Below are 21,860 nucleotides of genomic sequence, written 5' to 3' on the forward strand. Positions count from 1 at the left end.
GGAGTCCCCAGCATCCACTACGGACTACGAGAAATAGATTTATCGGTAAGTAAAATCTTATTTTTTCTCTGACGTCCTAGTGGATGCTGGGAACTCCGTAAGGACCATGGGGAATAGCGGCTCCGCAGGAGACTGGGCACAAAAGTAAAAGCTTTAGGACTACCTGGTGTGCACTGGCTCCTCCCCCTATGACCCTCCTCCAAGCCTCAGTTAGATTTTTGTGCCCGGCCGAGAAGGGTGCACACTAGGGGCTCTCCTGAGCTTCTTAGTGAAAGTTTAGTTTTAGGTTTTTTATTTTCAGTGAGACCTGCTGGCAACAGGCTCACTGCATCGAGGGACTAAGGGGAGAAGAAGCGAACTCACCTGCGTGCAGAGTGGATTGGGCTTCTTAGGCTACTGGACACCATTAGCTCCAGAGGGACCGAACACAGGCCCAGCCTCGGAGCTCGGTCCCAGAGCCGCGCCGCCGGCCCCCTTACAGAGCCAGAAGCAAGAAGAGGTCTGGAAAAATCGGCGGCAGAAGACATCAGTCTTCAACAAGGTAGCCATTGTTACTCAGGCACACTTCACACTCCGGTCACTGAGGGTGCAGGGCGCTAGGGGGGGGGCGCCCTGAGCAGCAATGTAAAACACCTTGGCTGGCATAAATACACCACATATAACCCCCAGGGCTATATGGATGTATTTTAACCCCTGCCAAAACTCACCAAAAAAGCGTGAGAAAAGGCCGCCGAGAAGGGGGCGGAGCTTATCTCCTCAGCACACGGGCGCCATTTTCCATCACAGCTCCGCTGGAAGGACGTCTCCCTGACTCTCCCCTGCAGTCCTGCACTACAGAAAAGGGTAAAAAAGAGGGGGCACTAATTTGGCGCAGTTTTGATACTAACAGCAGCTATAAAGGGAAAAGCACATTTTATAGTGGTATTCCTATCTATATATATATATATATATATATATATATATATATATATATATATAGCGCTCTGGTGTGTGCTGGCATACTCTCCCTCTGTCTCCCCAAAGGGCTAGTGGGGTCCTGTCCTCTATCGGAGCATTCCCTGTGTGTGTGCGGTGTGTCGGTACGATTGTGTCGACATGTTTGAGGAGGAAAATGAGATGGAGGCGGAGCAATTGCCTGTTATACAGTTGTCACCCCCTAGGGAGTCGACACCTGAGTGGATGACCTTATGGAAGGAATTGCGTGACAGTGTCAGCTCTTTACGACAGACAGTTGACGACATGAGACAGCCGGCTACTCAGCTTGTGCCTGTCCAGGGGTCTCAAACGCCATCAGGGGCTTTAAAACGCCAGTTACCTCAAATGGCAGACACAGACACGGATACTGACTCCAGTGTCGATGATGAGGAGACAAACGTGACTTCCACTAGGGCCACACGTTACATGATTGAAGCAATGAAAAATGTATTGCATATCTCTGATAATACAAGTACCACTAAAAAGGGTATTATGTTTGGTGAGAAAAAACTGCCTGTAGTTTTTCCTGTATCCGAGGAATTAAATGAAGTGTGTGATGAGGCGTGGGTTTCCCCCGATAAAAAACTGATAATTCCTAAAAGGTTATTGGCATCGTACCCTTTCCCGCCAGAGGATAGGGCACATTGGGAAACACCCCCTAGGGTGGATAAAGCGCTCACACGCTTGTCTAAACAGGTAGCACTACCCTCTCCTGATACGGCCGCCCTAAAGGAACCTGCCGATAGAAAGCTGGAGAATATCCTAAAATGTATATACTCTCACACGGGTGTTATACTGCGACCAGCAATCGCCTCAGCCTGGATGTGCAGTGCGGGCCTGGCGTGGTCGGATTCCCTGACTGAAAATATTGATACCCTAGATAGGGACAGTATATTACTGACTATAGAGCATTTGAAGGATGCATTTCTATATATGCGTGATGCACAGAGGGATATTTGCCGACTGGCATCAAGAGTTAGCGCGCTGTCCATTTCTGCAAGAAGAGGTTTATGGACGCGGCAGTGGTCAGGTGATGCGGATTCTAAAAGGCACATGGAAGTATTGCCTTATAAGGGGGAGGAGTTATTTGGGGTAGGTCTATCAGACCTGGTAGCCACGGCAACTGCTGGAAAATCCACATTTTTACCCCAGGTAGCTTCTCAACCTAAGAAGACGCCGTATTATCAGGCGCAGTCCTTTCGGCCCCATAAGGGCAAGCGGGCAAAAGGCGCCTCATTTCTGCCCCGTGGCAGAGGGAGAGGAAAAATGCTGCAACAAACAGCCAGTTCCCAGGAACAAAAGCCCTCTCCCGCCTCCGCAAAGTCCTCAGCATGACGCTGGGGCTTTACAAGCAGACTCAGGCACGGTGGGGGCCCGTCTCAAGAAGTTCAGTGCGCAGTGGGCCCACTCGCAAGTGGACCCCTGGATCCTTCAAGTGGTATCTCAGGGGTACAAATTGGAATTCGAGACATCTCCCCCTCGCCGTTTTCTAAAGTCTGCTTTACCGACGTCTCCCTCAGACAGGGAGGCAGTATTGGAAGCCATTCACAAGCTGTATTCCCAGCAGGTGATAATCAAGGTACCCCTCCTACAACAGGGAAAGGGGTACTATTCCACACTATTTGTGGTACCGAAGCCGGACGGCTCGGTGAGACCAATTTTAAACCTAAAATCCTTGAACACTTACATACAAAGGTTCAAATTCAAGATGGAGTCACTCAGAGCAGTGATTGCAAACCTGGAAGAAGGGGACTATATGGTGTCTCTGGACATCAAAGATGCTTACCTACATGTCCCAATTTACCCTTCTCACCAAGGGTACCTCAGGTTTGTGGTACAGAACTGTCACTATCCGTTTCAGACGCTGCCGTTTGGATTGTCCACGGCACCCCGGGTCTTTACCAAGGTAATGGCCGAAATGATGATACTCCTTCGAAGGAAGGGAGTTTTAGTTATCCCTTACTTGGACGATCTCCTGATAAGGGCAAGATCCAGGGAACAGTTGGAAGTCGGGGTAGCACTATCTCAGATAGTGCTGCGCCAGCACGGTTGGATTCTCAATATTCCAAAATCACAGCTGATCCCGACGACACGACTTCTATTCCTAGGGATGATCCTGGACACAGTCCAGAAAAAGGTGTTTCTCCCGGAGGAGAAAGCCAGGGAGTTATCCGAACTAGTCAGAAATCTCCTAAAACCAGGCCAAGTCTCAGTGCATCAATGCACAAGGGTCCTGGGAAAGATGGTGGCTTCTTACGAAGCAATCCCATTCGGCAGATTCCACGAAGAACCTTCCAGTGGGATCTGCTAGACAAATGGTCCGGGTCGCATCTTCAGATGCATCAGCGGATAATCTTGTCACCAAGGACAAGGGTGTCTCTCCTGTGGTGGTTGCAGAGTGCTCATCTTCTAGAGGGCCGCAGATTCGGCATTCAGGACTGGGTCCTGGTGACCACGGATGCCAGCCTGAGAGGCTGGGGAGCAGTCACACAGGGAAGAAATTTCCAGGGCTTGTGGTCAAGCCTGGAGACATTACTTCACATAAATATCCTGGAGCTAAGGGCCATCTACAATGCTCTAAGCCTAGCAAGACCTCTGCTTCAAGGTCAGCCGGTGCTGATCCAGTCAGACAACATCACGGCAGTCGCCCACGTAAACAGACAGGGCGGCACAAGAAGCAGGAGGGCAATGACAGAAGTTGCAAGGATTCTTCGCTGGGCGGAAAATCATGTGATAGCACTGTCAGCAGTGTTCATTCCGGGAGTGGACAACTGGGAAGCAGACTTCCTCAGCAGACACGACCTCCACCCGGGGGAGTGGGGACTTCACCCAGAAGTCTTCCACATGATTGTGAACCGTTGGGAAAAACCAAAGGTGGACATGATGGCGTCCCGCCTCAACAAAAAACTAGACAGGTATTGCGCCAGGTCAAGGGACCCTCAGGCAATAGCTGTGGACGCTCTGGTAACACCGTGGGTGTACCAGTCAGTGTATGTGTTCCCTCCTCTGCCTCTCATACCCAAGGTACTGAGAATCATAAGAAGGAGAGGAGTAAAGACTATACTCGTGGCTCCAGATTGGCCAAGAAGGACTTGGTACCCGGAACTTCAAGAGATGCTCACAGAGGACCCGTGGCCTCTACCTCTAAGAAAGGACCTGCTCCAGCAGGGACCCTGTCTGTTCCAAGACTTACCGCGGCTGCGTTTGACGGCATGGCGGTTGAACGCCGGATCCTGAAGGAAAAAGGCATTCCGGATGAAGTCATCCCTACCCTGATCAAAGCCAGGAAGGATGTAACCGTACAGCATTATCACCGTATTTGGCGTAAATATGTTGCGTGGTGCGAGGCCAGGAAGGCCCCTACAGAGGAATTTCAACTGGGTCGTTTCCTGCATTTCCTGCAAACAGGACTGTCTATGGGCCTAAAATTAGGGTCCATTAAGGTTCAAATTTCGGCCCTGTCGATTTTCTTCCAGAAAGAACTGGCTTCAGTTCCTGAAGTTCAGACGTTTGTCAAGGGGGTACTGCATATACAGCCTCCTTTTGTGCCTCCAGTGGCACCTTGGGATCTCAATGTAGTTTTGGGGTTCCTAAAATCACATTGGTTTGAACCACTCTCCACTGTGGACTTAAAATATCTCACTTGGAAAGTGGTAATGCTGTTAGCCCTGGCTTCAGCCAGGCGTGTCTCAGAATTGGCGGCTTTATCCTATAAAAGCCCTTACCTAATTTTTCATACGGACAGGGCAGAATTGAGGACTCGTCCTCAATTTCTCCCTAAGGTGGTTTCAGCGTTTCACTTGAACCAGCCTATTGTGGTACCTGCGGCTACTAGGGACTTGGAGGACTCCAAGTTGCTGGACGTAGTCAGGGCCCTGAAAATATATGTTTCCAGGACGGCTGGAGTCAGGAAATCTGACTCGCTGTTTATCCTGTATGCACCCAAACAAGCTGGGTGCTCCTGCTTCTAAGCAGACTATTGCTCGTTGGATTTGTAGTACAATTCAGCTTGCACGTTCTGTGGCAGGCCTGCCACAGCCAAAATCTGTAAAAGCCCATTCCACAAGGAAGGTGGGCTCATCTTGGGCGGCTGCCCGAGGGGTCTCGGCTTTACAACTTTGCCGAGCAGCTACTTGGTCAGGGGCAAACACGTTTGCTAAATTCTACAAATTTGATACCCTGGCTGAGGAGGACCTTGAGTTCTCTCATTCGGTGCTGCAGAGTCATCCGCACTCTCCCGCCCGTTTGGGAGCTTTGGTATAATCCCCATGGTCCTTACGGAGTTCCCAGCATCCACTAGGACGTCAGAGAAAATAAGAATTTACTTACCGATAATTCTATTTCTCGTAGTCCGTAGTGGATGCTGGGCGCCCATCCCAAGTGCGGATTGTCTGCAATACTTGTACATAGTTATTGTTACAAAAATCGGGTTATTATTGTTGTGAGCCATCTTTTCAGAGGCTCCTCTGTTATCATGCTGTTAACTGGGTACAGATCACAGGTTGTACGGTGTGATTGGTGTGGCTGGTATGAGTCTTACCCGGGATTCAAAATCCTTCCTTATTGTGTACGCTCGTCCGGGCACAGTGTCCTAACTGAGGCTTGGAGGAGGGTCATAGGGGGAGGAGCCAGTGCACACCAGGTAGTCCTAAAGCTTTTACTTTTGTGCCCAGTCTCCTGCGGAGCCGCTATTCCCCATGGTCCTTACGGAGTTCCCAGCATCCACTACGGACTACGAGAAATAGAATTATCGGTAAGTAAATTCTTATTATTTAGTGTTTTTTCCTGGGTCATATAGCGCTGGGTGTGTGCTGGCATACTCTGTCTCTCCAAAGAGCCTGGTGGGGGAACTATCTTCAGATAAGAGGATTCCCTGAGTGTGTGGTGTGTCGGTACGCGTGTGTCGACATGTCTGAGGTAGAAGGCTTTCAGGGGGAGGAGGAGAGAATGTGTGGTGTCGACAACGCCGACACCTGACTGGATGGATACGTGGAAGGTTTTAAGTGCTTATATAAATTTATTGCACAAAAGATTAGACAAAGCTGAAGCTAGGGAGGAGCCAGGGAGTCAACCCATGTCTGTCCCTATGTCGCAGGGACCTTCGGGGTCTCAAAAGCGCCCACTATCCCAAATTGTAGACTCAGATACCGACACGGATTCTGACTCCAGTGTCGACTACGATGAAGCAAAATTACAGCCAAAAGTGGCTAAATGTATTCGATATATGATCATTGCAATAAAAGATGTTTTGCATATCACAGAGGAACCCCCTGTCCCTGACACGAGGGTACACATGTATAAGGGAAAGAAGCCCGAGGTAACTTTTCCCTCCACATGAGTTGAACGAATTATGTGAAAAAGCTTGGGAATCTCCAGACAAAAAACTGCAGATTCCCAAAAGGATTCTTATGGTGTATCCTTTCCCGCCTACGGACAGGATACGGTGGGAATCCTCCCCTAAGGTGGACAAAGCATTAACACGCTTATCCAAAAAGGGAGCGCTGCCATCCCAAGATACGGCTACCCTCAGGGATCCTGCTGACCGCAAGCAGGAGGTTATCTTGAAGTCCATTTACACACATTCTGGTACCTTACTCAGACCGGCGATTGCGTCGGCCTGGGTTTGTAGCGCGGTAGCAGCTTGGACAGATACCTTATCAGCGGATATTGAGACCCTAGATAAGGATTCCATTTTAATGACCCTAGGGCATATAAAAGATGCGGTCTTATATATGAGAGATGCTCAAAGAGACATTAGTCTACTGGGCTCTAGAATCAACGCGATGTCCATTTCGGCTAGACGAGTCCTATGGACCCGGCAATGGACAGGTGATGCCGACTCAGAGGCATATGGAGGTTTTACCTTACAAGGGTGAGGAATTGTTTGGGGAAGGTCTCTCGGACCTGGTCTCCACAGCTACAGCTGGTAAATCAAATTTTCTACCTTATATTCCCTCACAGCCTAAGAAAGCGCCACATTATCAAATGCAGTCCCGTTCGATCACAAAGAAACAAGAAAGTACATGGTGCGTCCTTTCTTGCCAGAGGTAAGGGCAGAGGAAAAAAGCTGCACAACACAGCTAGTTCCCAGGAACAGAAGTCCTCCCAGGCCTCTACAAAATCCACTGCATGATGCTGGGGCTCCGCTACAGGAGTCCGCCCCAGTGGGGGCACGTCTTCGAGTTTTCAGCCATATCTGGGTTCACTCACAGGTGGATCCCTGGGCAATAGAAATCGTTTCCCAGGGTTACAAGCTGGAATTCGAAGAGGTGCCTCCTCGCCGGTTTTTCAAGTTGGCTCTACCCGCTTTTCCCCTGGAAAGGGAGATAGTGTTAAATGCAATTCACAAATTGTATCTTCAACAGGTGGTGGTCAAGGTTCCCCTGCTTCAACAAGGGAGGGGGATATTACTCAACCCTATTTGTGGTCCCGAAACCGGACGGTTCGGTCAGACCCATTTCTCTGACGTCCTAGTGGATGCTGGGACTCCGTCAGGACCATGGGGATTAGCGGCTCCGCAGGAGACAGGGCACAAAAATAAAAGCTTTAGGACTAGGTGGTGTGCACTGGCTCCTCCCCCTATGACCCTCCTCCAAGCCTCAGTTAGGTTTTTGTGCCCGTCCGAGCAGGGTGCAATCTAGGTGGCTCTCCTAAAGAGCTGCTTAGAAAAAGTTATTAGGTTTTTTATTTTCAGTGAGTCCTGCTGGCAACAGGCTCACTGCAACGAGGGACTTAGGGGAGAAGAAGTGAACTCACCTGCGTGCAGGATGGATTGGCTTCTTAGGCTACTGGACACCATTAGCTCCAGAGGGATCGAACACAGGCCCAGCCATGGAGTCCGGTCCCGGAGCCGCGCCGCCGACCCCCTTGCAGATGCCGAAAAGTGAAGAGGTCCAGAAACCGGCGGCAGAAGACTTTCCAGTCTTCATGAGGTAGCGCACAGCACTGCAGCTGTGCGCCATTGTTGTCAGCACACTTCACACCAGCGGTCACTGAGGGTGCAGGGCGCTGGGGGGGGCGCCCTGGGCAGCAATGATGATACCTTGTTCTGGCTAAAAATACATCACATATAGCCCCTGGGGCTATATGGATGTATTTAACCCCTGCCAGGTCTCACAAACACCGGGAGAAGAGCCCGCCGAAATAGGGGGCGGGGCCTATCTCCTCAGCACACAGCGCCATTTTCCTGCACAGCTCCGCTGCGAGGAAGGCTCCCAGGACTCTCCCCTGCACTGCACTACAGAAACAGGGTAAAAAAACAGAGAGGGGGGGCACTTTTTTGGCGATATTGATATATTAAGCTGCTATAAAGGAAACAACACTTCTGTAGGGTTGTTCCTATATATTTATAGCGCTTGGGTGTGTGCTGGCAAACTCTCCCTCTGTCTCCCCAAAGGGCTAGTGGGGTCCTGTCTTCGATAAGAGCATTCCCTGTGTGTCTGCTGTGTGTCGGTACGTGTGTGTCGACATGTATGAGGACGATGTTGGTGTGGAGGCGGAGCAATTGGCGGTAATGGTTATGTCACCCCCTAGGGAGTCGACACCGGAATGGATGGCTTTGTTTATGGAATTACGTGATAATGTCAGCACGTTACAAAAATCAGTTGACGACATGAGACGGCCGGCAAACCAGTTAGTACCTGTCCAGGCGTCTCAGACACCGTCAGGGGCTGTAAAACGCCCTTTACCTCAGTCGGTCGACACAGACCCAGACACGGACACCGAATCTAGTGTCGACGGTGAAGAAACAAACGTATTTTCCAGTAGGGCCACACGTTATATGATCACGGCAATGAAGGAGGCTTTGCATATCTCTGATACTGCAAGTACCACAAAAAGGGGTATTATGTGGGGTCTGAAAAAACTACCTGTAGTTTTTCCTGAATCAGAGGAATTGAATGAAGTGTGTGATGAAGCGTGGGTTAACCCCGATAGAAACTGCTAATTTCAAAGAAGTTATTGGCATTATATCCTTTAGAGGTTAGGGCGCGCTGGGAAACACCCCCTAGGGTGGATAAGGCACTCACACGCTTATCAAAACAAGTGGCGTTACCGTCTCCTGAAACAGCCGCCCTCAAGGATCCAGCTGATAGGAGGCTGGAAACTACCCTGAAAAGTATATACACTCATACTGGTGTTATACTGCGACCAGCCATCGCCTCAGCATGGATGTGCAGTGCTGGGGTGGTTTGGTCGGATTCCCTGACTGAAAATATTGATACCCTGGATAGGGACAGTATTTTATTGACTATAGAGCAATTAAAGGATGCTTTTCTTTATATGCGAGATGCTCAGAGGGATATTTGCACTCTGGCATCGAGAGTAAGTGCGATGTCCATATCTGCCAGAAGAAGTTTATGGACGCGACAGTGGTCAGGTGATGCGGATTCCAAACGGCATATGGAAGTATTGCCGTATAAAGGGGAGGAATTATTTGGGGTCGGTCTATCGGATTTGGTGGCCACGGCAACAGCCGGGAAATCCACCTTTTTACCTCGGGTCCCCTCCCAACAGAAAAAGACACCGTCTTTTCAGCCGCAGTCCTTTCGTTCCTATAAGAACAAGCGGGCAAAAGGACAGTCATATCTGCCCCGAGGCAAAGAAAAAGGGTAAGAGAGTGCACCAAGCAGCTCCCTCCCAGGAGCAGAAGCCCTCCCCGGCTTCTGCAAAGCCCTCAGCATGACGTTGGGGCTTTACAAGCGGACTCAGGGGCGGTGGGGGGTCGACTCAAGAATTTCAGCGCACAGTGGGCTCACTCACAGGTGGACCCCTGGATCCTGCAGGTAGTATCTCAGGGTTACAGGTTGGAATTCGAGAAGTCTCCCCCTCGCCGGTTCCTAAAGTCTGCTCTGCCAACGTCTCTCTCAGACAGGGCGACGGTATTGGAAGCCATTCACAAGCTGTATTCTCAGCAGGTGATAGTCAAGGTACCCCTCCTACAACAGGAAAAGGGGTATTATTCCACACTATTTGTGGTACCGAAGCCGGACGGCTCGGTAAGACCTATTCTAAATCTGAAATCTTTGAACCTGTACATACAAAAATTCAAGTTCAAGATGGAGTCACTCAGAGCAGTGATAGCGAATCTGGAAGAAGGGGACTTTATGGTGTCCCTGGACATCAAGGATGCTTACCTGCATGTCCCAATTTGCCCTTCACATCAAGGGTACCTCAGGTTCGTGGTGCAAAACTGTCATTATCAGTTTCAGACGCTGCCGTTTGGATTGTCCACTGCACCTCGGGTCTTTACCAAGGTAATGGCCGAAATGATGTTTCTTCTGCGAAGACAAGGCGTATTAATTATCCCTTACTTGGACGATCTCCTGATAAGGGCAAGGTCCATAGAACAGCTGGAGGACGTAGTAGCACTAACCCAAGTAGTGCTGCAACAGCACGGGTGGATTCTGAATTTTCCAAAATCTCAATTGACCCCGACGACACGTCTGCTGTTCCTGGGAATGATTCTGGACACGGTTCAGAAAAAGGTGTTTCTTCCGGAGGAGAAAGCCAGGGAGTTATCCGAACTTGTCAGGAACCTCCTAAAACCAGGAAAAGTGTCTGTGCATCAATGCACAAGAGTCCTGGGAAAAATGGTGGCTTCTTACGAAGCGATTCCATTCGGCAGATTCCACGCACGAACTTTTCAGTGGGATCTGCTGGACAAATGGTCCGGATCGCATCTGCAGATGCATCAGAGGATAACTTTGTCTCCACGGACAAGGGTGTCTCTTCTGTGGTGGTTGCAGAGTGCTCATCTGTTAGAGGGCCGCAGATTCGGCATACAGGACTGGGTCCTGGTGACCACGGATGCCAGTCTGAGAGGCTGGGGAGCGGTCACACAGGGAAGAAACTTCCAGGGAGTGTGGTCAAGCCTGGAGATGTCTCTTCACATAAATATACTGGAGCTAAGAGCGATTTACAATGCTCTAAGCCTGGCAAAACCCCTGCTTCAGGGTCAGCCGGTGTTGATCCAGTCGGACAACATCACGGCAGTCGCCCACGTAAACAGACAGGGCGGCACAAGAAGCAGGAGGGCAATGGCAGAAGCTGCAAGGATTCTTCGCTGGGCGGAAGATCATGTGATAGCACTGTCAGCAGTGTTCATTCCGGGAGTGGACAACTGGGAAGCGGACTTCCTCAGCAGACACAATCTACACCCGGGAGAGTGGGGACTTCATCCAGAAGTCTTCCACATGATTGTGAACCGTTGGGAAAAACCAAAGGTGGATATGATGGCGTCCCGCCTCAACAAAAAACTGGACAGGTATTGCGCCAGGTCAAGAGACCCTCAGGCAATAGCTGTGGACGCTCTGGTAACACCGTGGGTGTTCCAGTCAGTGTATGTGTTTCCTCCTCTGCCTCTCATACCAAAAGTACTGAGAATTATACGGCAAAGGGGAGTAAGAACGATACTCGTGGCTCCGGATTGGCCAAGAAGAACTTGGTACCCGGAACTTCAGGAGATGCTCACGGAAGATCCGTGGCCTCTACCTCTAAGACGGGACCTGCTTCAGCAGGGACCGTGTCTATTCCAAGACTTACCGCGGCTGCGTTTGACGGCATGGCGGTTGAACGCCGAATTCTAAGGGAAAAAGGCATTCCGGAAGAGGTCATCCCTACCCTGGTAAAAGCCAGGAAGGAGGTGACTGCACAACATTATCACCGCATTTGGAGAAAATATATTGCGTGGTGTGAGGCCAGGAAGGCCCCGACGGAGGAATTTCAACTGGGTCGATTCCTACATTTCCTGCAAACAGGATTGTCTATGGGCCTCAAATTAGGGTCCATTAAGGTTCAAATTTCGGCCCTGTCGATTTTCTTCCAGAAAGAATTGGCTTCAGTTCCTGAAGTCCAGACTTTTGTAAAAGGAGTACTACATATACAGCCCCCGGTTGTGCCCCCAGTGGCTCCGTGGGATCTTAATGTAGTTTTGGATTTTCTCAAATCCCATTGGTTTGAGCCACTCAAATCGGTGGATTTGAAATATCTTACATGGAAAGTAACCATGCTACTGGCCCTGGCTTCAGCCAGGAGAGTGTCAGAATTGGCGGCTTTATCGTATAAAAGCCCATATCTGATTTTCCATTCGGACAGGGCAGAACTGCGGACGCGTCCTCAGTTTCTGCCTAAGGTGGTTTCAGCGTTTCACCTGAACCAGCCTATTGTGGTGCCTGCGGCTACTAGCGATTTGGAGGATTCCAAGTTGCTGGACGTTGTCAGGGCATTGAAAATATATATTTCAAGGACGACTGGAGTCAGAAAATCTGACTCGCTGTTTATACTGTATGCACCCAACAAGCTGGGTGCTCCTGCTTCTAAGCAGACGATTGCTCGTTGGATTTGTAGCACAATTCAACTTGCACATTCTGTGGCAGGCCTGCCACAGCCTAAATCTATCAAGGCCCATTCCACAAGGAAGGTGGGCTCATCTTGGGCGGCTGCCCGAGGGGTCTCGGCATTACAACTCTGCCGAGCAGCTACGTGGTCGGGGGAGAACACGTTTGTAAAATTCTACAAATTTGATACCCTGGCTAAAGAGGACCTGGAGTTCTCTCATTCGGTGCTGCAGAGTCATCCGCACTCTCCCGCCCGTTTGGGAGCTTTGGTATAATCCCCATGGTCCTGACGGAGTCCCAGCATCCACTAGGACGTCAGAGAAAATAAGATTTTACTTACCGATAAATCTATTTCTCGTAGTCCGTAGTGGATGCTGGGCGCCCATCCCAAGTGCGGATTGTCTGCAATACTTGTACATAGTTATTGTTACAAAAAAATCGGGTTGTTATTGTTGTGAGCCGTCTGTTCAGAGGCTCCTACGTTTGTCATACTGTTAACTGGGTTCAGATCACAGGTTGTACGGTGTGATTGGTGTGGCTGGTATGAGTCTTACCCGGGATTCAAAATCCTTCCTTATTGTGTACGCTCGTCCGGGCACAGTATCCTAACTGAGGCTTGGAGGAGGGTCATAGGGGGAGGAGCCAGTGCACACCACCTAGTCCTAAAGCTTTTATTTTTGTGCCCTGTCTCCTGCGGAGCCGCTAATCCCCATGGTCCTGACGGAGTCCCAGCATCCACTACGGACTACGAGAAATAGATTTATCGGTAAGTAAAATCTTATTTTTAAATTTAAAATCCCTGAACCTATACTTGAAAAGGTTCAAGTTTAAGATGGAATCGCTACGAGCGGTCATCGCCAGCCTGGAAGGGGGGGATTTTATGGTACCTCTGGACATAAAGGATGCATACCTTCATGTTCCCATTTATCCACCTCATCAGGCGTACCTGAGATTTGCGGTACAGGATTGTCATTACCAATTTCAGACGTTGCCGTTTGGGCTTTCCACGGCCCCGAGGATTTTCACCAAGGTAATGGCGGAATTGATGGTGCTCCTGCGCAAGCAAGGTGTCACAATTATCCCGTACTTGGACGATCTCCTCATAAAAGCGAGATCAAGAGAGCAGTTGCTGAACAGCGTATCACTTTCACTGAAGGTGTTACAGCAACACGGCTGGATTCTCAATATCCCGAAGTCGCAGTTGGTTCCTACGACTCGTCTGACTTTCTTGGGCATGATTCTGGATACAGACCAGAAAAGGGTTTATCTTCCGATAGAAAAAGCTCAGGAACTCATGACTCTAGTCAGGATTTTATTGAAGCCAAAACAGGTGTCAGTGCATCACTGCACTCGAGTCCTGGGAAAGATGGTGGCATCATACGAAGCCATTCCCTTCGGCAGGTTCCATGCGAGGACTTTCCAATGGGACCTATTGGACAAGTGGTCCGGGTCACATCTACAAATTCATCAGTTGATCACCCTGTCCCCCAGAGCCAGGGTATCTCTCCTGTGGTGGCTACAGAGTGCTCACCTTTTAGAAGGCCGCAGGTTCGGCATTCAGGACTGGATCCTGGTGACCACGGACGCGAGCCTCCGAGGTTGGGGAGCAGTCACGCAGGGAAGAAACTTCCAAGGTCTTTGGTCAAGTCAGGAGACTTGTCTTCACATCAACATCCTGGAACTGAGGGCCATATACAACGCCCTACGTCAAGCGGAGACCTTACTGCGCGACCGACCAGTTCTGATCCAGTCAGACAACATCACCGCAGTGGCTCATGTAAACCGCCAAGGCGGCACAAGGAGCAGAGTGGCAATGGCGGAAGCCGCCAGGATTCTTCGCTGGGCGGAAAATCATGTAAGCACACTGTCAGCAGTTTTCATTCCGGGAGTGGACAACTGGGAAGCAGACTTCCTCAGCAGACACGATCTCCATCCAGGAGAGTGGGGACTTCATCAGGAAGTCTTCTAACAGATTGCAAGTCAGTGGGGACTGCCCCAGATAGACATGATGGCATCCCGCCTCAACAAAAAGCTGCAGAGGTATTGCGCCAGATCAAAAGACCCTCAGGCGGTAGCTATAGACGCCCTAGTGACACCGTGGGTCTTCCAGTCGGTCTATGTGTTTCCTCCTCTTCCTCTCATCCCAAAGGTGTTGAGAATAATAAGGAAAAGAGGAGTACAGACAATTCTCATTGTTCCAGATTGGCCACGAAGGACCTGGTATCTGGATCTACTGGAAAATTCTCACACAAGATCCGTGGCCTCTTCCTCTACGACAGGACCTGTTGCAACAGGGGCCCTGTCTGTTCCAAGACTTACCGCGGCTGCGTTTGACGGCGGAAAAGGGCATTCCGGATGAGGTCATTCCTACTCTGATAAAGGCTAGGAAGGACGTGACAGCTAAACATTATCACCGTCTATGGCGAAAATATGTTGCTTGGTGTGAGGCCAGGAATGCTCCTCCGGAAGAATTCCATCTGGGCCGTTTCTTTCACTTCCTACAAACGAGTGAATTTGGGCCTAAAATTAGGTTCCATTAAGGTTCAGATTTCGGCCTTATCCATTTTCTTTCAAAAAGAATTGGCTTCTCTCCCAGAAGTACAGACTTTTGTAAAGGGAGTGCTGCATATTCAGCCTCCTTTTGTACCTCCGGTGGCGCCTTGGGACCTTAACGTGGTGTCGAGTTTCCTTAAGTCGCACTGGTTTGGACCACTTCAAACGGTGGAGTTGATATATCTCACTTGGAAAGTGGTCATGTTGTTAGCCTTGGCTTCGGCTAGGCGAGTGTCGGAATTGGCGGCTTTGTCTCATAAAAGCCCCTATCTAGTTTTACATATGGATAGAGCGAATTGCGGACCCGCCCTCAATTCTTGCCTAAGGTGGTGTCATCTTTTCATATGAACCAACCTATTGTGGTGCCTGTGGCTACGCGCGACTTGGAGGATTCCGAGTCCCTTGATGTAGTCAGGGCTTTGAAAATTTACGTGGCCAGAACGGCTAGAGTCAGAAAAACAGAAGCACTGTTTGTCCTATATGCGGCCAACAAGGTTCGCGCCCCTGCTTCAAAGCAGACTATTGCTCGCTGGATCTGTAACACGATTCAGCAGGCTCATTCTACGGCTGGATTGCCGTTACCAAAATCGGTTAAGGCCCATTCCACTAGGAAGGTGGGCTCTTCTTGGGCGGCTGCCCGGGGGGTCTCGGCACTACAGCTGTGCCGAGCTGCTACTTGGTCGGGTTCAAACACCTTTGCAAAATTCTAAAGGTTTGATACCCTGGCTGAGGAGGACCTCCTGTTTGCTCAATCGGTGCTGCAGAGTAATCCGCACTCTCCCGCCCGTTTGGGAGCTTTGGTATAATCCCCATGGTCCTTACGGAGTCCGCAGCATCCTCTAGGACGTAAGAGAAAATAAGATTTTAAACCTACCGGTAAATCTATTTCTCGTAGTCCGTAGAGGATGCTGGGCGCCCGTCCCAAGTGCGGACTACTTCTGCAAGACTTGTATATAGTTTTGCTTACATAAGGGTTATGTTATAGTTTTCATCGGTCTTGAACTGATGCTAAGTTGTTTTCATACTGTTAACTGGTTAGTATATCTCAAGTTGTACGGTGTGATTGGTGTGGCTGGTATGAATCTTGCCCTTGGATTAACAAAAATCCTTTCCTCGTACTGTCCGTCTCCTCTGGGCACAGTTTCTCTAACTGAGGTCTGGAGGAGGGGCATAGAGGGAGGAGCCAGTGCACATCCATTCCTAAAGTCTTTCTTAAAGTGTCCATGTCTCCTGCGGAGCCCGTCTATCCCCATGGTCCTTACGGAGTCCCCAGCATCCTCTACGGACTACGAGAAAAAGATTTACCGGTAGGTTTAAAATCTTATTTTTTTCTATGTAGGGGCCAATGTGTTTTATTATTTACTGTGCTGATAATGTTTTTAGATTTGTCCTGTTGGGGATCAATGTGTGTGGGGTTTTTTCCCCTGTTGGGGCCAATGTGTTTTCTGTGGGGGCCAATGTTGTTGTTTTTTTCCCCCACGGTGGTCAGTGTGTTGTTTCTTTTTCCTGTCATCAATTAGTTTTTATTTTTCTTCTGAAAGCCAATGTGTTTTTATTATTTTTCCTGTGTTGGTCAATGTGGGTTTTTTTTTCTGTAGGTCCAGTGTGTGTTTTTTTGGGGGGGCCAATGTGTTTTATTGTTCACTCTATGGGCCAATTTGTATGCATTTGTCCTGTGGGGTGGGGATGCTGTGGATATTTAATTTCCTGTGGGAGCCAATGTTTTTTTTTTTTCCGGTGAGGCCAATATGTGTGTGTTTTTTCTTGTTGGGGCCAATGGATATTTAGTCTGTGCATGCATCTGTGTTGCACAGCACATGCGTCCTGATGTGTTCGTACAGATTCTGACGCACTCACCTTGAAGTGTTTTAGAAATGTGTTGGGCTTCCCTACGTGGTTACAGGAGGTTGGCTAACTAGTTGCAAAGGTACCGTAGTATTGGCATGTTGCTGATAGTGATTGTGTACAGAAACGCTGAATCACATTGGAGGCCATACTCAGATGATCTGCAGCTAGCATAGGGCTGGTGAAAGTTTCAATGGTGCGACTGATGGTAGCGTCTAAAGAAGCGCAAAACATGATTGCAGCGTCTATAGATACTGGCTGTCTCAGTCCTTGCACATAGGATCCTTTATATGTAGCTAATTTTTATTATTCTATATCACCAACCGTTTACTCACTCTCCAACCTTTATCACCAACATTTAATCATTCACAAATGTCCCTGCCCCAGTGGTGGCACAGACACTTTTTACCACACCCGCTACCAGTGTCAGTTCAATGTAAATCAAATTAACCTACCAGTATATTTTTGGATGGATGTTTATACTTGGTATTGCATTGATGTGCATGTTTAATGATTTATACAACCCTGGGTTTGCCTTTTTAAAATATCTTGCTTTAAATCCATCAAAATCCTGCTTTCACGTGTATATCACAAGCTATTGCATTTAACCCAAGAAGTTCTTTTCATGGTGATAACAGAAAAGTTAGCAATGCTCATAGAAAGCAGTTGCTTCCTTTAATTTTCACAATTCAGATACAAAGCACAGTATACTGTATGGTTGCTAAAGGCAACACCACTGATTAGCACGTCTCCCAGGGTGATAAAAATGGCCTCCAACGTCGGTGTGTCTCTGCCACTAAATGTATTATTGTCTGTATTCTTAAGTACAAGTAAGTGGATATATTTATACTTATATATATTTTTTTTTTCCCCATATGCAGATTGATGAAGATCAAAGCCTCATTCCTGGAGCCACCCAGGAAGGTACCTACAACTTTGAGCCGTCAACCAACCTTCAGACAAAAGAATTTAACTTCTAAGTATGTTGCAGTGCAGCTTTTTTTCTGTCCAAAAACATATAGCACCACCAGACTTCCACCAGTTGAAGAAATCCCTGAAAGATTACAAGATACACGCCTCTTCTTATTGATGCTTCTAAAGCGAATCATGTATCTGTCACTTGCAGTTGCCAAACGTCACCTTCACACGGACTGTAATTGCATATGCATGAGCTTGGTTTTCGTTGAAATTCTAACAGTCCCAGCTGTATTTTTTACCTTTTCCATTTGGCACTGTGTGCTGACTGCCACAACATTCAACCCTTTTGTTTTTGTTATTTTCTTTTTGTTTTTTTCAATAATTACATAGTGATGGCATATCAGCTTTTTGTGGAAAAGTAGCTTTTTTTTCTTCTTCTTCTTTGAACCTGGTGCACTGTACATGAAGACTTTGCGATAATGCATACTTTGTGGAAGACTCTGCAAGAGTACGGTCTAATATCGATCCTTCATCTTCCTCCATAGACATTTTCATATTTTGAGGAATTATAAATTTATTGGGAAAAACAAACAAACCATGCAAGCCAAAAGATTTCATTCACGAAACTGAATAAAAAAAAATTAACTTGGGTGAATTATTGACAAAAAAAAATCTGTTTAAGAGAAAACTGTAATCATGTCTCTTATTTAGTATTTCCCAAACCGCCTCCCAAGTCAGGATTGGGAAATGGAACTGATTGAAAAGCAAAACGCTTTGCTGTTTCATTGGACATCGCGCCCTGTCCGAACCACTCCAACTATTGTTTTTTTCCTGCTGTTCTTGAAGTAACCAAAAGCTGTGCATGGAGTTTCCTCTGAGCTTTAGAACCCGTCGCATATACACATGGTCTCAAGCTGAAAGCAAGTGTCCCTGAAATCTAGGTTAATACAGAGATTGCGACATACAAGATCTCCTAAATAGCATGGGAGGGGAACCGAAACCTTGCTTTCATCTGTCAGTAGACATCGGTATGTCATGTTTTGCTTAGGTGGCTATAGGTGATTGATTTTTTTTTTTTTTAATTATTATTATTTTTATAATTGGGGTCAAACTTGTGGAGCTTTTCATGTTTACTGTAAATCGTCAATTTCTACTTTGTGAAAAGTGCTTTTGAGAGTGTGGTTGGCAGCAAAACAAGAACTATCCATGCAAGAGCTTGTAAGCTGTAGCCTTCTGCCGTGTATGGGCAGTCAGACCTTGCTGGGTATTGTAGTTCAGCAGTTGGCCAAGCCTGTTCTATAGACACCCTAAATGCTGTAAGCTGATTACGGCAGGTGTCTAACAAATTGTTCCACGGGTAACCCATAGCAACCAGACATTGACCTTTTTTTTATTTTCTAATACAGTATAAAATCTGATAAGAGCTACAGTATATAGGCGACACTTTCTTTTTTGTGTGTGTTCTACTTCGTTACCTATTTGAACAGTTTTCCTATGTGTCCACCATAAATTGGTTAAAAAAGAAATAATATAGGGCTAATTTAATCATATGTATACCTGGATCAAGGGGGCAGCGTTGCACCTCTGGCTATTAGCCAGTAATGTTCTAGGCTTCTCTGAGGTACTGGCATAATACTGTTCTTTGGGCTGTACAGTGCTCTTTAAATAACCTCATATTATGACAGGCTTAAGAAGCTAAGATTATTTAATTTGTTAAACCGGATTCATGCCAATGGTAATGTTCCGAATCTGGTCAGACCATGATATGGTGTTATATATTTGAATGGCTTTGTTGCTTTCAGAAACTCAGAATTCCCGATATGCATATACTATATATATTTTTTTGTTTTGTTTTTTTTTTTGTTTTTTGTTTTTTTTTTTTTGGTGGGAGCTACAATTACCTGAGTGAATAGAAACATTTTGTAACAGCAACACTAGGACGCAGTTTATTGCGTGTGACGTTTCTGATGCTTTGATGTGAAGGGATAGTTTAAATTAAAACTACTTTTTTTAATTAGCAGACTTGGGTTGTGTTTACTGTGATAACGAGAAGAAATGCCATCCAAAATTGTGGATCAGCTTTCCTTTAAATCCTTTCACTTCTGAACAACACAGCAGGTGTGCATTCATTACAATATATATATATATATCTGCCAAGGTGGAGCCACTTTAAAGAGGGGGGTGGGGTTTGTCTTGTATCCCAAGATGGATACAAGCGTATGTTTAAACTGCAAGATTTTTACTTGCTAGAGAATCTGTTTTAATATAGCGGTCTGGCCTCTGATTATTTATAGGTTTTATAAATTTTAGATTCACTTTCTCTTTAAGGTGGCTCAAAACTTTTTTCAACTCTTGTGCACATAAAAAATTGAGTTGAAGTTCATTGTGCCTTTTTTTCTTTCCTCCCCCATCCTGAGAATTTTAGAGCTGGCTTTTTAACATAGCTGCATCCCATTCACACAATAGTGTAAAATGTGTGGTGTGTTACTTAAGGTAGACAGTTTATAGCAGAACTTGATACGGTCACATAATAAGAAGAAATCTCAGTGCTATTTTTGTATTGTTACATTTGTTTTTTCTTCGTTATATATTTTTTTCCCCACTTTCTAATTTGTACAAAGGTGATATATATAAGCGACATTTGTCCTCTGTTCTGCCTAGGGAGAAGTTTCTGCGTAATAAAAACTTCATTGGCATATATTTCTTACTATTTATTTTCTTTCCTCTTTGAGCTTATAGAAACTTTAAAATGTACATGACTACTTTAAGGTGTACCTGTAGCTGCCATTGTGTGAGCTGTCCAGTGTTCATCTGGTAGGAACCTTCGTGCAGTGAGACTCTATGGGATACCGGTGAGGGACATCGCTTGTTTTTGTGCGCAAGCAAACATATGCGCTGTTTTACCTACCGCCATACCTGGAAGTGTGCAAGGCTACAAAGGGAGCTTGCTGCTAATCGCATCTGCCCCTACATGTTATGTAAGCCCACAAAATGGCTGCCTTCATGGAGTAGGCCAGTGTTACACTTTAAAGCCTTAGAAGTGTTTTTAGGTAGCTTTCCTCCCTTGTGACCTTATTAAGTTTTGGTAGGGATTGCATTATCTGATAGTTACAAAAACAAAGAATATTGCTGCACTTTTTCTTTTTCAGAACAGTGTTTGAAAAATGCATAATTTCTTTTTCATTTTTTTTTTTTTTAATTAACTTGTTAAATAGACTAAAATGTTATTTCAAAAGAGGCATCAAAATGTGTTCCTAATTTTGTATATGGGCTTAGGTTTTGTAACCAATAAAAAGCTGCTATCAAATACTATATACTATTCCTTTGTGTGTGGTGTTTGATTTGCATACGGAGTCCTTTATGTATAACTATGACTGATTGTGTCTGTTCGTTGGTTTGTCAGACGAACAGGTGGAGGACAGCCAGAAACGTTCCATGGGATTCCAGGAGTGCACTCTACACAGCATCAGTTGGTCAAGAAGCATACGTGTCTGCTTAAAGACTATGGGGGAGATAGAAAACCACCTAGAGAGGAAGCTGTCCACAGCAACCAATTAGATTCTACCTATATTTTATATAATGTGCTTGATAGTGTTAGCTACTAGATAATTGGTTGCCTACTGTATGGGCAACTTCTCCACATTTTCTCTTAGAAAGCTTGCTACAGCTCTCCTTAAATACTATAAATTCATATTTGCTAACTAAGATCACTAGACCATTTTTATTATCAGACTATAAAAGATTACCATTACTCAGAGTAATGACTGGGGTGAATTTGTTTTAGTTTCCTTGAATAATGGCTCATTCCAATGGTGCAGTCTTGGAAACAGGTATTGTAGGTGTTGATCAAAGAGAAGGCGACAGTAACCTGCTCACCGTAAGTGTGTGGGAGGGTAATAAAGTTGGAGAAGTAGGTGGGAAAGGAGGTGAGAGAACTTCTATTGTAGGAATATGAATAGCTCAGTTTCTGAAGAATGGGACCTGAGATGGTGAGAAGACCTCTGAGATTAAACCAATGAATTCAGTAATGTGGGCTAACAAAGGATGGATAGATCAGTTTATCATGTATGCAGTTGCTACTGAAATTCAAATCCTATTAGGTTTTCAAGAGCAGTGGTGTAGACAGAGCAGAGGGCCTTGTAACAAGCACTGCGGCACTCCAACTGAGTGGAAACGGAGAGTATGTGAGGGATCTTTATGAAATGCTGGCGGACGGGATCCCGGCTGTCATGA

The 21,860-nt window shown here is 46.9% G+C and overlaps 1 protein-coding gene across 1 annotated transcript in view; it reads left to right on the plus strand.

Moving 5' to 3' along the window:
* The window catches only part of KPNA3 (karyopherin subunit alpha 3), a 193,697-nt gene extending 172,751 nt beyond the window's left edge, over window positions 1-20,946 (plus strand). The window contains exon 17 of the mRNA XM_063951971.1: window positions 17,591-20,946. Within this exon, the coding sequence (XP_063808041.1) occupies window positions 17,591-17,689 (99 nt within the window). The 3' untranslated portion in view covers window positions 17,690-20,946. The remainder of the gene's footprint in view (window positions 1-17,590) is intronic.
* The last annotated feature ends 914 nt before the right edge of the window (window positions 20,947-21,860 follow it).

This window comes from Pseudophryne corroboree, chromosome 2, assembly GCF_028390025.1.
Source record: "Pseudophryne corroboree isolate aPseCor3 chromosome 2, aPseCor3.hap2, whole genome shotgun sequence".
In the NCBI taxonomy this organism is placed as follows: domain Eukaryota; kingdom Metazoa; phylum Chordata; class Amphibia; order Anura; family Myobatrachidae; genus Pseudophryne; species Pseudophryne corroboree.